General features: G+C 45.3%; 1 protein-coding gene across 2 annotated transcripts in view; it reads left to right on the top strand.

The window, feature by feature from the left end:
* Window positions 1-17,196, top strand: part of LOC134541660 (ecdysone 20-monooxygenase) — a 158,099-nt gene that overhangs the window by 100,747 nt on the left and 40,156 nt on the right. For both annotated transcript variants that reach the window (XM_063385261.1, XM_063385262.1), the window contains exons 3-4: window positions 8,931-9,062; window positions 14,071-14,269. In XM_063385261.1, coding sequence (XP_063241331.1) covers window positions 8,931-9,062; window positions 14,071-14,269 — 331 coding nt within the window. The remainder of the gene's footprint in view (window positions 1-8,930; window positions 9,063-14,070; window positions 14,270-17,196) is intronic.

Here is a 17,196-nt window from a genome sequence, read left to right as displayed (position 1 = left end):
ATACACTTGATAAACGGTAAATTTTGATGCACAATCTCGGCGCATCAAGGCTACGCATCAGCAAAACCGGGACGCCAATCTTCAGCTTTATTTTGTGGGGAGGCAGGTAACCCCTAGGCAAGACATGACGGACGCAACAAACTATAGCGCGTTAAAAATGCAAGGCAACGCCATCTATTGACGAAATTATTAACTAAACTGTTATTAGAGCCTTTATTTCGCTAGCAGCCACGCGCTTCACTAAGCGAATGGATTTCGCCAAGGAGAAGGATAGGAAGTTGCCAGACCTTACTATAATACTGTACACTATAATACTATGATATGTTGTTAGTTGTAACTTAAATGGGCAGACGGTGAATTATAGCGGGCATCATCTCTCTCGCAGTACAGTTCTCTCTCGCAAATAACCTCTTGACGTCTACCGTTGATTTTAGGAACTCGAAGCAACTATTATTCAGACATTTTGTTGCCATTTTGAACTTATTTACACACATTGTGACATTTAGGTGCACTGTGTTTTTCTGCAAAAAATATTTTTATTAAGTATATATATACACACATAAACACACACCTGAAACGCATTTAATGCATGCCACATGAAATACCTGGGTTCCCCATGCATCCATGCACAGGTTTCTCCTGGGCCCAGTTAAGACAGGGGAATTAGCGATTATGTTTCGTGACTTTACACATGGTTTTTAATATAGTATTCATAGTATAACCAGATTTAAATGTTTCTAAAATATTTTTTAAACTAGGGAATCCTTTATTTAATAGTTTCAATGAACTCAAATAAATTATTATGTCAGTCACAGAATTAACTGAAAGCATATAATCATGTGTTTTATAGTTTTGGATTAACCGTTTTTTATGTAGCCTTAATCTTTAAATTATTTATTTTAAGAATATAATTCATAAACCAATAAAAAATTAGGTTTTCCTAAAACCCTGAAAAATTCAAATTTCTATTTTTTTATGTAAAAAAAATAATTTTCATCGATTTACTGAATTTTATACTTAAATAAAAAGAGTTTCAAGGCAAAAGCTAAATTCTAACGGTTATTTAAAAACGGTTTACTATATGTTTTCAGTACATCCTACGTTTGACACAAATATTTGCCTTTAAGTTAATAAATACCATTGCACAAGGACTAGATTATTAAAAAAAATTATAAATAATTACACATGGTAATACTATGAATTTATTTAAACTTAGCTATTCCTGGCATGCGTTAGTATGCCTCTTTAAAATTTATTGTAATTTGTTTGAAGTTGGTACACATATACAAAGCATCTATCTCTATATATGTCACACTATAAATCTCACTATAGTTTTCTATATATTTAAAAATCTATATATATATATATATCTGTTTATCTATATAATTATATTCCATAACTCTCCATATCGCGCTCCATATCTTTCTATGTATCCATGTTTTTAGCTATATCTCATTCTATCTCCTTATCTCTATCTCTCTATGTTTATATCTTCCTATCTATATCTTTACAAAACCAGACGAACACACAAACATTCATTTATATATATATACCTATATACTTATATATTTTCATTATTTTTTTACCTGTCACACTTGTGACATAGGTATATAAAACACGTGCGTATTCGAATTTAAAAAAAAAAGGTGAAGAACATTCCGCAGATTTAAGATTTTGAACGAAAGAAAATTATTATTTTTTATTTACATAGATCACGTGTATAATATTGAAAGCCAAATAATTTCGGATACTACTTACTGCCCTAATGCACGTGATCCCTCCCCCCCCCCAACACAGCGCGGGTAGGATGAGCCGGGTCGACTACCGCCGCGGGAGTCAGGGGTCGGCGACCGCGCCGCGTCTACCGTTACCTGGTCGCGCGGTCAGCTGCAGGAGCAACTGGTCCAGGGGGCGTGGTCTCCCGCCTCCCGCGGCGCCTGCGGCCGAGCGACTAGGCAACCCGCTCGCCGCCTGCCTCCGCAACTGTTCTCTGGCGGTAGTCACATGTTATACCTAGAGACCGGAAAAATTCGCGAATTCATTTCGCGATAGGCTAAAATACAAATAGTTATACCTCAGTGCTGCCTCTGCTATTGGCTCACTACTCACCTGGATGACTCTGGGCCAATGAGAAACACCCGACCAAAGCTTTATCGAATCTCAGGCTGCTACGTTGGGACGTCTCACAAGACAGCAGCCAATGAGTGGGTGGCATTTGACCGAGTGTACGCAGAACTATGGAGTTCATCCTACAGGTCATTGAACCCGCGAATTTTTCCTGTCCCTAGTTATACCTGAACGCAAAACAGTAAATTTCACACAGAACACATTTAAATGCGCTTGTGATGAAATATAAAAACACCCACTGTATAGAAACTCAAACATACAAAGTGATAGCAGACTTAATAACTTCAGGAAACGCTCCCAAGTGCCGTTTGCCAAGACATTGTTTTACAAGTCCATCGGCAAATAATACGTTCAATCATGAACCCTAAATATTTCTACTGCACAGCTAGTGCGTTTGGTCTATATACGCATTCAGTTTACACGCAACCAACTACTGTATTTGATAATTCATGTCAGGTAAGACGGAGCGTATGGGTGGCAATACTAAAATAGAATGAAAACCACAGACAAATTGAAAGACTGAACGACGAGGCATTGTGTTCCGAGAGATGATTGTACATGATGGGAAATGACATTTCCCATGCACGTAATACTTTTAGGTAGATTTCAAAGAAATACTACCGTTTTGTAGCCATTACCATGGGACGACTTTCAGAAATTTTTTTATACAGTTTTTCGTTTCATGGTCTATAGACCACAAAACAATCGTCAACTCAAAAGTGTGTATATCCAATAAAAGGGATAAAAATGGGAAAGGTTTTACGAAAAAACTGAAAAATCACTGTAACTCCAGTAATAGGTATAGTAAATATCACATCTGTTTGAACGTATTATAACTTGTAAGAATAATACCAAAATCTTTTGTCTGAAAAACTTTTTGATACGACCAACGCGATCTCTGGGTGATCACGTGACGAGAGCGTCGAATAGGGGAGGGGATTAGTAACGCAGCCTCTCATTGGCTGATAACACCGATCGCGCTCGGCTGTCTGGCTGTCCTAATTACATGAACCGATCTACGCTATAGCTTCTACGTCGGGATTCAAATCGCGTATTAAATCTGACACGCTACTGCGGGGACAAGCTCGGGAGATGTCTACAACGGTTCAACAAATTTCAGCGAACAAAAAAAAAAAACTTGTTTAAATTGACGTGCAATGTCCCTGGAACAACAAGTGCTGGAACAGGTTTCTCAATATCAACAGTTAAACGAATTCTAGCGGAGGATAAGGCAAAGAGTAACGCCAGTTTTACTTCTTCGACACTGACGGGTAAGAAATTAGAGCGCAGGAAAATAATTGAAGTAGACGATTTTACATGTGGTGCTGTGCGGCGAAACTTTCACTGTAAAAAAATCGGTTCCCACATTAAGTAAGTTTAATAAGGCTTTACAAGAAGACGGATTTTTGAAGTTTAACAGGGAATACCTGCCAAACTCGTTGAAGAAGCTAGGATTCCGCTGTAAAAAGTGTCCATCAAAAAGAAAGATTTTGATTGAAAAATCCAGAAATATCTGCTTGGTGAAAGCGCTATCTTGAACATGTATGTGAGTTTCGTAAGGCTGGAAGAACCGTAGTTTATGTTGTTATGCTACACACAGGAAAAGTTCTTGTTGGCAGTCAGATACGGAAATATGCGTCACAGAATCCATTGGGAAAGGTCCATGATTAATTATTGTGCATGCAGATGGGGGAGAAGTCTTTGTTTCGAATACTTTACTTGTTTTTAGGTCAAAACAGAAATCTGGAGACTAACACAACGATATGAAATCTGAAAACTTTTCAATTTTAGTGAAAAGTAAGTAACTGCCAAATTTACCTGAAAAAAATGTGTTACAGTACTGGACAACGCCAGTTATCATAATGTACAGCTGAACAAAAATCCTACAGCATCATTACTAAAACCATACATCCAAAACTGGCTGACAGACAACAATATTTCATTCTCTTCAACTATGACGATAGCGAGTCCTGTTTTTAGTAAAAAGTGCGCCAATAAAAAACAATTTAAAATATATGCGTCAATCACAGAATGTGACCATGATGTATTTAGCCTGCCTCATTACCAGTTGAATTGAACCCGATTCAGCTGGTATGGACAGAAATCAAAAACAAAATCCGGGAAGGAATCTCTTCATCGCTAGAAGATAATATAAAATCGTGCGAGGAGTTGTTCAGCAGCTATTTCGTGGAAAAATGGAAATAATTTTGCAAGCACGTGAAAAATATCGAAGGGAACTTTGTAAAAGGTGACGGGAAAATTGTCATTGAAATTGATAAAATAATAATAATAAATTTCGGATATTCAGGTGACAGGGACACTGCAAGTGACAGTGGGGAAAGCATTATTTTTTGTTTTGTTTCGGAATAGGCGAATATTTTAATTATTATTTGTTAGCTTTTTTCCCCCCTTGTTTACGTACAGTGGTAATTCTCAATGTCTGTTTCAATGTTTTGAAGCGGGACATTCATGTATAACGGATTCTAAACCATTTCGGTATAATCTCGACGCAAATATAATTTTTTAGCTATCTATGCCACAAATTAGACTCGGTGCATCTAAGTTTCTTCAGCCATGCATTTGAATGAGCCTTTAAATTTAGATATATATTTAATTTTTCAAACTATTGTGGTTTAAACAACGAATCTATCCATAAATTTTCAATGGAAACACAATCGTAATATTAAACAAAAAAAATAAATTAAAAAAGAACACTATGCCATGAAGGCCGTAGATTGTTTCGACTGACTCCATCTAGAAAACAAGTTTCTATATTCTGGGATAGGAATAAGTGGCCAAGAGTGTGGTCGAATGATGAAACGAAACGCATGAGTTACGCCGTTGCTAATCGTGTAACACCCCTCCTTCCCCGCCGTATAGTAGGGGAAGGCAGTTGACGCTCAACAGGGACGTCGGGAAAAAGGATCTTCCGTTTCTTGTCGCATTGTACTGAATGTACGTCAAGTCACGGTGCACTTTCGACCGTGAACAGGAAAGCACCGAAACAAGACAGATTGTGACATCCTCGCCAAATAAAGGGTAAACTATCCAAGTCTGTATACCAGGACGTCGCTTCTCCCAACTACGCCAACATTGTGTCTGGATACAACATTCCCCAGCGGCGGACTGCAGGGGTGCTGTCGAGACATGGTCACCATGATCTCCGGACCTAGCGCCATTAGACTTTCATCTGTGGGGTTATGTGAAGCTACATGTGTACAGTGAAACGTATCAGCGACATTAATCACTAAACACGGAGAATCACAGACGTTATTCACTCTGTTGCACCAGACGTCCCTAACCGTGTGTAGGAAGAACCAACCAGAATATCGTTTCGATGTGCGTAGGGCAAGAAATGGAGGCCACGTCCGAACTGCACTGAACAGGCGTGCCAACTTGGAAGAGTTTACCTTTTATTTTGCGAATATTTCACGTTACTATCTTGTTTCGTTGCTTTCCTGTGACCGGTCGAAAGTGCACTATGACTTCACGGGAAGTCTGTTTATGGTTTTAACGAGAGTGCATACTATATGAGATGGATTAACAAACGCTCAGAAGTTTAATTTTATAAGCCAAATATGAGAAATCTATATATTTTTCACGAGTGTGCATACTATATGAGATGGATATACAAACGCTTAGAAGTTTTATTTTATAAGCCAAATATGTGAAATCTATATATTTTTCACGAGTGTGCATACTATATGAGGTGGATGTACAAAAGCTCAAAAGTTTTATTTTATATGCCAATTATGTGAAAGCTATTGGTTGTATCGGTTCGTATTTTTGGCCTCACGTAGTTCGTATAAATTTCCTCTGGTTATTTAGTCTAGTTACCTTGGTGCTTTTCTACATGATTTATACTGTTGTTTAACTAGTTGTCAGTAACCCCACGACAGCGAGAAAGGCGCGCCGAGATACTTTCGCTTCCGCGAGGGAGTCAGAGAGCTTGCTTCACCATCTGTTACAACAGAGAAATATTCTGTGGACCTGAAAACTCATACAGTTCTGCAACGCCTGGTGAACAGCTAGGAACTAGTGCAGCCTGTCATTGTCTGTTGGTACAGTATGAAGTGAGGCAGAAAGAAGAATTTCACCAACCATTAACGTACTGCAAGTTTCGGCTTTTATTTTTATGCATCTCTGACTGCAAGCTGGCCTTAAAGTCTGGAAAAAAAAGTAAATCAATATTTGGAGTTCAGAATATTCGTGCAGTTATTTCCGCACGCCGAACCGGACGATTTTTTGATTCCAAAGTAATCCACGTAATTTTCGGTAAAAGTTAATTGTTCTTTTAGTTCCCAGATTTCACTCGAGGAGGTGGTAGTTGTGTTGGCAGGCCTGATGTAGAGAAGGAAGCGTGGAGACGAATGTAGCTGCACTAGAGCGTGGCTGAGGCAGTGGTTGTGTTGGCAGGCCTGATGTAGAGAAGGAAGCGTGGACACGAATGTAGCTGCACTAGAGCGTGGCTGAGGCAGTGTTTGTGTTGGCAGGCCTGATGTAGAGAAGGAAGCGTGGACACGAATGTAGCTGCACTAGAGCGTGGCTGAGGCAGTGGTTGTGTTGGCAGGCCTGAAGTAGAGAAGGAAGCGTGGACACGAATGTAGCTGCACTAGAGCGTGGCTGAGGCAGTGGTTGTGTTGGCAGGCCTGATGTAGAGAAGGAAGCGTGGAGACGAATGTAGCTGCACTAGAGCGTGGCTGAGGCAGTGGTTGTGTTGGCAGGCCTGATGTAGAGAAGGAAGCGTGGATACGAATGTAGCTGCACTAGAGCGTGGCTGAGGCAGTGGTTGTGTTGGCAGGCCTGAAGTAGAGAAGGAAGCGTGGACACGAATGTAGCTGCACTAAAGCGTGGCTGAGGCAGATGTTGTGTTGGCAGGCCTGATGTAGAGAAGGAAGCGTGGAGACGAATGTAGCTGCACTAGAGCGTGGCTGAGGCAGTGGTTGTGTTGGCAGGCCTGATGTAGAGAAGGAAGCGTGGAGACGAATGTAGCTGCAGTAGAGCGTGGCTGAGGCAGTGGTTGTGTTGGCAGGCCTGATGTAGAGAAGGAAGCGTGGACACGAATGTAGCTGCACTAGAGCGTGGCTGAGGCAGTGGTAGTGTTGGCAGGCCTGATGTAGAGAAGGAAGCGTGGACACGAATGTAGCTGCACTAGAGCGTGGCTGAGGCAGTGGTTGTGTTGGCAGGCCTGATGTAGAGAAGGAAGCGTGGACACAAATGTAGCTGCAGTAGAGCGTGACTGAGGCAGTGGTTGTGTTGGCAGGCCTGAAGTAGAGAAGGAAGCGTGGACACGAATGTAGCTGCACTAGAGCGTGGCTGAGGCAGTGGTTGTGTTGGCAGGCCTGATGTAGAGAAGGAAGCGTGGACACGAATGTAGCTGCACTAGAGCGTGGCTGAGGCAGTGGTTGTGTTGGCAGGCCTGATGTAGAGAAGGAAGCGTGGAGACGAATGTAGCTGCACTAGAGCGTGGCTGAGGCAGTGGTTGTGTTGGCAGGCCTGATGTAGAGAAGGAAGCGTGGAGACGAATGTAGCTGCAGTAGAGCGTGGCTGAGGCAGTGGTTGTGTTGGCAGGCCTGATGTAGAGAAGGAAGCGTGGAGACGAATGTAGCTGCAGTAGAGCGTGGCTGAGGCAGTGGTAGTGTTGGCAGGCCTGATGTAGAGAAGGAAGCGTGGACACGAATGTAGCTGCACTAGAGCGTGGCTGAGGCAGTGGTTGTGTTGGCAGGCCTGATGTAGAGAAGGAAGCGTGGACACGAATGTAGCTGCACTAGAGCGTGGCTGAGGCAGTGGTTGTGTTGGCAGGCCTGATGTAGAGAAGGAAGCGTGGACACGAATGTAGCTGCACTAGAGCGTGGCTGAGGCAGTGGTTGTGTTGGCAGGCCTGATGTAGAGAAGGAAGCGTGGACACGAATGTAGCTGCACTAGAGCGTGGCTGAGGCAGTGGTTGTGTTGGCAGGCCTGATGTAGAGAAGGAAGCGTGGACACGAATGTAGCTGCACTAGAGCGTGGCTGAGGCAGATGTTGTGTTGGCAGGCCTGAAGTAGAGAAGGAAGCGTGGACACGAATGTAGCTGCACTAGAGCGTGGCTGAGGCAGTGGTTGTGTTGGCAGGCCTGATGTAGAGAAGGAAGCGTGGACACGAATGTAGCTGCACTAGAGCGTGGCTGAGGCAGTGGTTGTGTTGGCAGGCCTGATGTAGAGAAGGAAGCGTGGACACGAATGTAGCTGCACTAGAGCGTGGCTGAGGCAGTGGTTGTGTTGGCAGGCCTGATGTAGAGAAGGAAGCGTGGACACGAATGTAGCTGCAGTAGAGCGTGGCTGAGGCAGTGGTTGTGTTGGCAGGCCTGATGTAGAGAAGGAAGCGTGGACACGAATGTAGCTGCACTAGAGCGTGGCTGAGGCAGTGGTTGTGTTGGCAGGCCTGAAGTAGAGAAGGAAGCGTGGACACGAATGTAGCTGCACTAGAGCGTGGCTGAGGCAGTGGTTGTGTTGGCAGGCCTGATGTAGAGAAGGAAGCGTGGACACGAATGTAGCTGCACTAGAGCGTGGCTGAGGCAGTGGTTGTGTTGGCAGGCCTGATGTAGAGAAGGAAGCGTGGAGACGAATGTAGCTGCAGTAGAGCGTGGCTGAGGCAGTGGTTGTGTTGGCAGGCCTGATGTGGAGAAGGAAGCGTGGAGACGAATGTAGCTGCAGTAGAGCGTGGCTGAGGCAGTGGTTGTGTTGGCAGGCCTGATGTAGAGAAGGAAGCGTGGAGACGAATGTAGCTGCAGTAGAGCTTGGCTGAGGCAGTGGTTGTGTTGGCAGGCATGATGCAGCGTAAGCCACGTGGTGCTGGCGGCGTGCCTGGTCCGCTGGCCCTGCCTCTACTCGGCACCAGCTGGCTCTACTGGCGCTGGGGCCGCTACAGTCTGTCACGCTTGCACCTAGCCTATCGTGGTAAGTTGGGCCTTTTTGTCCACGCCTTGCACGGAAGCCTTACCACGGTTTTTTTTTAATTCTCTATTTTTGTTATTCGTATTTTTAACGGAACACAACTTTCTAAGTTATGACTTTACCAAAAATTATTATTTTAACCATAACATGATGCTATTCTGACTCACAATACATTTATTTCATGCTAAGTATTCCTATTTTAAAAGAAATTCTATCCTATTTCATGCTTTGCTATTTTTTTATTTTAGCTGCATTATTTATTGATTTAAAAGGGTAAACAAAAATTACTAAATCCAACTAAAATTTAATTTTGGTTTGGCCCAGTTCCACATTTGAAGCAATATTTAAAAATCCCAGAATATAAAGCTTATCGCTGTATGTACATTCAATAAGAAAGTTTTTTTATCGATATAAAAAAGAAGAAAACAAATTTAATCAAATTGGTAATATTTGTTTTTGAATACACATTTATAATAAAATAATGTTTTTTTTTTCATGGTTTATAAGGTGATAGGTTGCAGTTTTTCATAATTTTATTTATTTGTGCATGCTCGTAGAGATGTTGCTGATAAAAAAAGTATGCCTTAAAATCAGTTTATGTTTAAAAAACTTTAAAAAAAAAATATTTTATAAACTTTTAAATATATTGTTACGAGTATAATGTGGGGGATCTGGGTTCGTAAGGGATAGACCCATAATGTTTTATTATAGTTTCATTAATTACTAATGTGCACATTACTTATAAATAATTGTACTTAAAAATTTCTGATTATCAATTACTTGCACTCAATGTCTGTCAAGATCCGCAGTTCGCACTCCTCACTGGAGCTAGGCTTGACAGTGGTTCTCCCCTTACCACACACACAGTCTCGCGCCACTCGATCACACTCGCACGGTCCTGTCGCCCCTCGTTCTCATTATCTTCACCGATGTCGCATTTCCCTTCACTCGCGTAACTCTCCGAACTCTCCGAACTCCCGCGGAGGGCGGCGTACGCGCTTATATACCCGTGGCGTCCTTCTCGAAGGGATGAAAGAGGCTGAAACGTGTCGCGTCGTCCCGGGCCGACCCGACGCCCGAAACACCCAGAACAGCGACGCTCATTCACGCCACTCCTCGCGGTGGCCTCTGTAAGCCCGGAATTCCCAGGCCGCTGAAGGTGACAATAGTCCGCGGCGGATCCGAGTGCATCGAATGTTTGGCCCGGGGGGGGGGGGGGGGGGTAGGCGAGGACAACTTGTGATCCGGCCAATCACGCATGACATGCCTTACGTCAGTGGACGCCACGTGACGTCAGCGGCCTGGCGGGGCCGCCAGCCAGTTCCGAACCTGGCACGCGTCGCGGTCCTGTCTGCGCTCGTAACAGTATTTTAAGCACAAGCGTGTTGTCAAACAAGTAGGCCTACTAAAAAAAACACATGAAATAATTATTAAATATAAAATTCTTAATTATATTGAATCATTGTTGGAGAGCTGGACTATTTTTATGTTAAGAGTCGGTTCGAATGTGCAGTAAAATTATTATTCTGTTTGGGGAACGAAGCCCTTTGTGAACGTGCGGAGTGGTACCATTGAGGGCTGCCCGCTGTCAGTTACATCCACGTACCAACTTCTCAGCGAAGGAGGTGAATTTGCAGTTTCAGAGAACTGGATCTCCTCAGATATTGCGTCGGTTTCAGACTTCCGAGTTTTGGTGTTGTTTTGCCACCAGGGTAAACAGGTGCGCCGAAGGAGGAAGAGTAATTATTGCTACAGCCTTGATAAGTTAATGATGGTTTGGTTAATGGGTCCTCATAGTCAGGATTGTATTTGTGTAAGTGAGGCAATATGTTAAATGCGACGCGTGTTGGTGCTTCTAGTGTGGTATTGTCTCTATGCGTAAGGTTCTAAACTGTCACGCAGTCTTCTTGTCGTGCGTAGGACAACTATGAAATTTGTGTGGCAACCATAACATTAGATGCCGTTGAAACGAAGAAACAGTTGTATTACAAATCTCTTGTGGGCTTTCAAGAATCTGTACCGGGCGTTTCATGTCTAAAGTTTACTCTAAAAAACACGCGTCGTAGCCATTTTCCCTCTCCTAAAAATAGAGTTGTAAAACGAAACACGGAAACAGTACTACCTATCCACTCTCACCGTTTTCTTGAATGCTTTTCGTAAACAGGCTTCACTCTGGTATCTTTAGAAATTTTCAAATCGTGTAGTTTTCTTTAAGCTCTTTACATCGTGTGTGTATCCAGGTAGGTGGGGCCCTTAATCGCCATATTTTTTTTCGTAAGCCTTATTTTTTGGGACTGCATTATGTAATTATTGTTATCGTTTAAAACTTCTAAGTGTTTCACAGATATTTCGGGGATTGCCTGAACCTCTATAAACTACCCCACCCCCACCCTTGTGACGGGCCTGAGTACAGCACAACTCTAGTACGTACACACTCAAAATAGAAGTTAGTACTTCTACGAACGATATATTTTTCCCAATTCACGAAGATACTTAGGCTGGTATTTATAGTCGCATCTTGAGCAATGTCTTGAGACCGTCTTGACGAAGATTGTCATGTTTCTCAAGGCAGCGATTTCAATCTCCATGTTTCATAGTCCGCGAACAAGACGAGCTTCATGAAGACTGCATGCTCAAGCAAGAGCTTGTTTGCCGTACTTACGGCTTGACTAAGCACTTACTTGAGACAGCCGAAAAGACACGAGCATTCACGAACTTTGCCGATTGAACTTTTTTCGTTAAATATTCTGGTACTATTCACACCAAGCACTGAAACCCCAGAATTTGAGGCTATTTATAGTAACAATATTTTGTGAGTATATATCACCACTACATTCGAAGTGCGTTTTACGTTGATGTGAGGAATTCGTTTATTGTTTTAATACTCTTGAATCACACATGGAAAAATTTATGTTTTGCGACCACAAATATGCACACCTTCTAGTACATCTCAACTTGTGTCACTTGAGATGAATGAAATTAAGAACTTTATAGACGTTTGTCTTTCCTGTGCAAGTTTAACATTAAGAAATTATGTATGCAACGATTTAATAATACCCTTTTAAAAAATAATAAAATTAAGTTAGCATCTTCAGAACTGTTAATACTGAATTGCTACTTGTTTAAAAGCTACTTGTCTTTACGGAATCATCAAAAAATATTTTTAGGTAGTGAAAAACTTTTTTATTGAGAAAATGTCACACTGCTTCAGCTTCAGGATAAGGTACAGTAAATGTTAGTTTAATAAAAATATCATATTTAACTACACAGTAAAAGAAAATCTTTAATTTAAGTAAGAAAAATGTATGTTTAGAATTATAACAATAAGTTTGAACGAATCTGATAAGGGTACATAGTAAGAAACTTAAAGTTTTGTAAAACCCTTAATAAAGTGTTTGTTCATCAATAATATAAGACATTAATTTCCTCATATAATAGGATAATTTTTCTTGTTCAAGTTACTTGTGATTCTATAATTTAATTGTATTATAAGTAAAATATATAGACTACAGTATGTCTCAAAGCCTACTGCGTATGAAATAACCAAATCAATAAACTGAGCTATGTATTTAAATATATTCTAACAATTAGATTTTAAAAAATTAATCTAATAAAATTTTTCTTAAAGCTATATTTGCATTTTTCATTAACTGTAACTATAAAAAATATTATTGACAGCGCCAGGATTTGAACCACATTCGTTTTATTTCCTCCATACAAGGATTTGAATTCCAACTCCCTAACCATTACACTACAAGGCCTCTAACGAATATTTGTGGAAAATTATTTTATATCCACAGTATAATACCACTTTTTCATAAATTATTTTTAATGTATTCTGGGTGTCACGAATGTAGAATTAAATTTTCACATTGTGATATGTACCATCAACCATCATTAAACGCATCGTTTTCCACATCCATTGTACTCGTTCTGTGATCGATATGTAAATAAACGTGTCTGTTTAGCACTTGAAAATGTAACCACTGGTCACAAACAAACACTAAACTCATTTAAAATACATATAAAATTGTTTCAGCACTTCATACAGGATTTATTTAAGTTTAAAAATACGAGGTTCACGAGAATCCGCCATTTTCTACAATGCGATCAGAACAAGCAATTGTTTGAGACATGCCTGCAGTGGTCTTGGCAAAGACGATCTTATTCGTGTTCATAAGCACGGTCTCAGCGACTATGAAACATGCTTCTACGATGGTGTTCTCAAGCAACGACTATGAGACAGGAGAATGCCCTCTCATAAATAAGAAATATGGGACTACCATAAGATGGTCTTCATCAATATTGTCTTGTTTGCGATCACTTGAGATCATCTCAAGCAACCTATATGGCACACAAATGTTAAATAAGAATGCATATAAGAATTTCTTGACGAAAGAATTGCTCAAGACGTGAATATAAATACCACCCTTAGTCGTTCTATACTGCTTAGAAAAATATTACTCGTTACAAAATAGCTAAAATGGGAATAAGTCAACTGTGTGCAAAACAGGAACAGCCTTGATCAAGTGAACTTCCTAGTAAAATTCTGTAATAAACAGTCTGTAATAACTAAATAACATTGGTTTTTAATACAAGAACTTATAAATATCCTAATGTTTTAAGGAAAAAGACGTACAACTGAAAAAGTGACTTTTACTCTTATAGTCTCATTTATTTCATTATCTCGTTGTAAATATTAAACAAGGAATATTCAGTAAATTGATTCAGATAGCTTTATTCTGTGTTATGTTTCGTCACAAGTTTTCTTACCATATATTTAATTCACGTTACTAGTGACTTCTGAAAGGTCACGCAAATATAATAAATATGAGGTTTTGCTGCTGTTAGATCATATTTGGTAAATTCTGCTGAGAAAATTTCAGCCGAAACAAAATGGAAACGAGCTATTGCGTTGGGAGAGGCCGTCACCTGGTGTCTCACCAAGGTGGAAGGTAAGAAGTTGGGAAGGTGCGTGGCAAGCGCGGTGCAGCTGAGCGCCTGCTCGCAGACATGTTCCGGCGCTACGGGCCCATCGTGAAGGAGGAGGCGCTGTGGAACTACCCGGTGGTCAGCCTGCTGGACCTGGGGGACATCAGCAAGGTGTTGCGCCACCCCAGCAGGTGCCCGCTGCGGCCGCCCACGGAGGCCATCGCCCAATACCGCCGCTCGCGGCCCGACCGCTACGCCAGCGCGGGGCTGCCGCACGAGTGAGTGCCACCTCTCGTCAACTGGTCTCCTCTCGCCACCTGGCCTCCTCTCGTCACCTTGCCTCCTCTCGCCACCTGGCCTCCTCTCGTCACCTGGCCTCCTCTCGCCACCTTGCCTCCTCTCGTCACCTTGCCTCCTCTCGTCACCTTGCCTCCTCTCGTCACCTGGCCTCCTCTCGTCACCTGGCCTCCTCTCGTCACCTGGCCTCCTCTCGTCACCTGGCCTCCTCTCGCCACCTTGCCTCCTCTCGTCACCTTGCCTCCTCTCGTCACCTTGCGTCCTCTCGTCACCTGGCCTCCTCAAGTCACCTTACATCCTCGCCACCTGGCCTCCTCTCGTCACCTTCCCTCCTGTCGTCACCTTGCCACCTATCGCCACCTGGCCTCCTCTCGTCACCTTGCCTCCTCTCGTCACCTTGCCTCCTCTCTTCACCTTGCCTCCTCTCGTCACCTGGCCTCCTCTCGTCACCTTGCCTCCTCTCGTCACCTTGCCTCCTCTCGTCACCTTGCCTCCTCTCGCCACCTGGCCTCCTCTCGTCACATGGCCTCCTCGTCACCTGGCCTCCTCTCGTCACCTTGCCTCCTCTCGCCACCTGGCCTCCTCTCGTCACCTTGCCTCCTCTCGTCACCTTGCCTCCTCTCGTCACCTTGCCTCCTCTCGCCACCTTGCCTCTCGCCACCTGGCCTCCTCTCGCCACCTTGCCTCCTCTCGTCACCTTGCCTCCTCTCGTCACCTGGCCTCCTCTCGCCACCTGGCCTCCTCTCGTCACCTTGCCTCCTCTCGTGACCTGGCCTCCTCTCGTCACCTTGCCTCCTCTCGTCACCTTGCCTCCTCTCGTCAACTGGCCTCCTCTCGTCACCTTGCCTCCTCTCGTCACCTTGCCTCCTCTCGTCACCTTGCCTCCTCTCGCCAACTGGCCTCCTCTCGTCACCTTGCCTCCTCTCGTCACCTTGCCTCCTCTCGTCACCTTGCCTCCTCTCGTCACCTTGCCTCCTCTCGCCACCTGGCCTCCTCTCGCCACTTTGCCTCCTCTCGTCACCTTGCCTCCTCTCGCCACCTGGCCTCCTCTCGCCACCTTGCCTCCTCTCGTCACCTTGCCTCCTCTCGTCACTTTGCGTCCTCTCGTCACCTGGCCTCCTCAAGTCACCTTACATCCTCGCCACCTGGCCTCCTCTCGTCACCTTCCCTCCTGTCGTCACCTTGCCACCTATCGCCACCTGGCCTCCTCTCGTCACCTTGCCTCCTCTCGTCACCTTGCCTCCTCTCTTCACCTTGCCTCCTCTCGTCACCTGGCCTCCTCTCGTCACCTTGCCTCCTCTCGTCACCTTGCCTCCTCTCGTCACCTTGCCTCCTCTCGCCACCTTGCCTCTCGCCACCTGGCCTCCTCTCGCCACCTTGCCTCCTCTCGTCACCTTGCCTCCTCTCGTCACCTGGCCTCCTCTCGCCACCTTGCCTCCTCTCGTCACCTTGCCTCCTCTCGTCACCTTGCGTCCTCTCGTCACCTGGCCTCCTCAAGTCACCTTACATCCTCGCCACCTGGCCTCCTCTCGTCACCTTCCCTCCTGTCGTCACCTTGCCACCTATCGCCACCTGGCCTCCTCTCGTCACCTTGCCTCCTCTCGTCACCTTGCCTCCTCTCTTCACCTTGCCTCCTCTCGTCAGCTGGCCTCCTCTCGTCACCTTGCCTCCTCTCGTCACCTTGCCTCCTCTCGTCACCTTGCCTCCTCTCGCCACCTGGCCTCCTCTCGTCACATGGCCTCCTCGTCACCTGGCCTCCTCTCGTCACCTTGCCTCCTCTCGCCACCTGGCCTCCTCTCGTCACCTTGCCTCCTCTCGTCACCTTGCCTCCTCTCGTCACCTTGCCTCCTCTCGCCACCTTGCCTCTCGCCACCTGGCCTCCTCTCGCCACCTTGCCTCCTCTCGTCACCTTGCCTCCTCTCGTCACCTGGCCTCCTCTCGCCACCTGGCCTCCTCTCGTCACCTTGCCTCCTCTCGTGACCTGGCCTCCTCTCGTCACCTTGCCTCCTCTCGTCACCTTGCCTCCTCTCGTCAACTGGCCTCCTCTCGTCACCTTGCCTCCTCTCGTCACCTTGCCTCCTCTCGCCAACTGGCCTCCTCTCGTCACCTTGCCTCCTCTCGTCACCTTGCCTCCTCTCGTCACCTTGCCTCTTCTCGTCACCTTGCCTCCTCTCGCCACCTGGCCTCCTCTCGCCACTTTGCCTCCTCTCGTCACCTTGCCTCCTCTCGCCACCTGGCCTCCTCTCGCCACCTGGCCTCCTCTCGTCACCTGGCCTCCTCTCGTCACCTGGCCTCCTCTCGCCACCTTGCCTCCTCTCGTCACCTTGCCTCCTCTCGTCACCTGGCCTCCTCTCGTCACCTTGCCTCCTCTCGTCACCTTGCCTCCTCTCGTCACCTTGCCTCCTCGCCACCTGGCCTCCTCTCGTCACCTTGCCTCCTCTCGTCACCTGGCCTCTCGTCACCTTGCCTCCTCTCGTCACCTGGCCTCCTCTCGTCACCTTGCCTCCTCTCGTCACCTTGCCTCCTCTCGTCACCTGGCCCCCTTTCGTCACCTGGCCTCCTCTCGTCACCTGGCCTCCTCTCGTCACCTGGCCTCCTCTCGTCACCTGGCCTCCTCTCGTCACCTGGCATCCTCTCGCCACCTTGCCTCCTCTCGTCACCTGGCCTCCTCTCGCCACCTTGCCTCCTCTCGCCACCTTGCCTCCTCGCCACCTTGCCTCCTCTCGCCACCTTGCCTCCTCTCGTCACCTGGCCTCCTCTCGCCACCTTGCCTCCTCTCACCACCTTGCCTCCTCGCCACCTTGCCTCCTCTCGTCACCTGGCCTCCTCTCGCCACCTTGCCTCCTCTCGCCACCTTGCCTCCTCGCCACCTTGCCTCCTCTCGCCACCTGGCCTCGTCTCGCCACCT

The sequence above is a fragment of the Bacillus rossius genome, assembly GCF_032445375.1.
Source record: "Bacillus rossius redtenbacheri isolate Brsri chromosome 4 unlocalized genomic scaffold, Brsri_v3 Brsri_v3_scf4_1, whole genome shotgun sequence".
NCBI lineage: Eukaryota > Metazoa > Arthropoda > Insecta > Phasmatodea > Bacillidae > Bacillus > Bacillus rossius.
The sequence above is the reverse complement of the archived record's forward strand: the minus strand, read 5'-3'. Positions and strand labels throughout refer to the sequence as shown.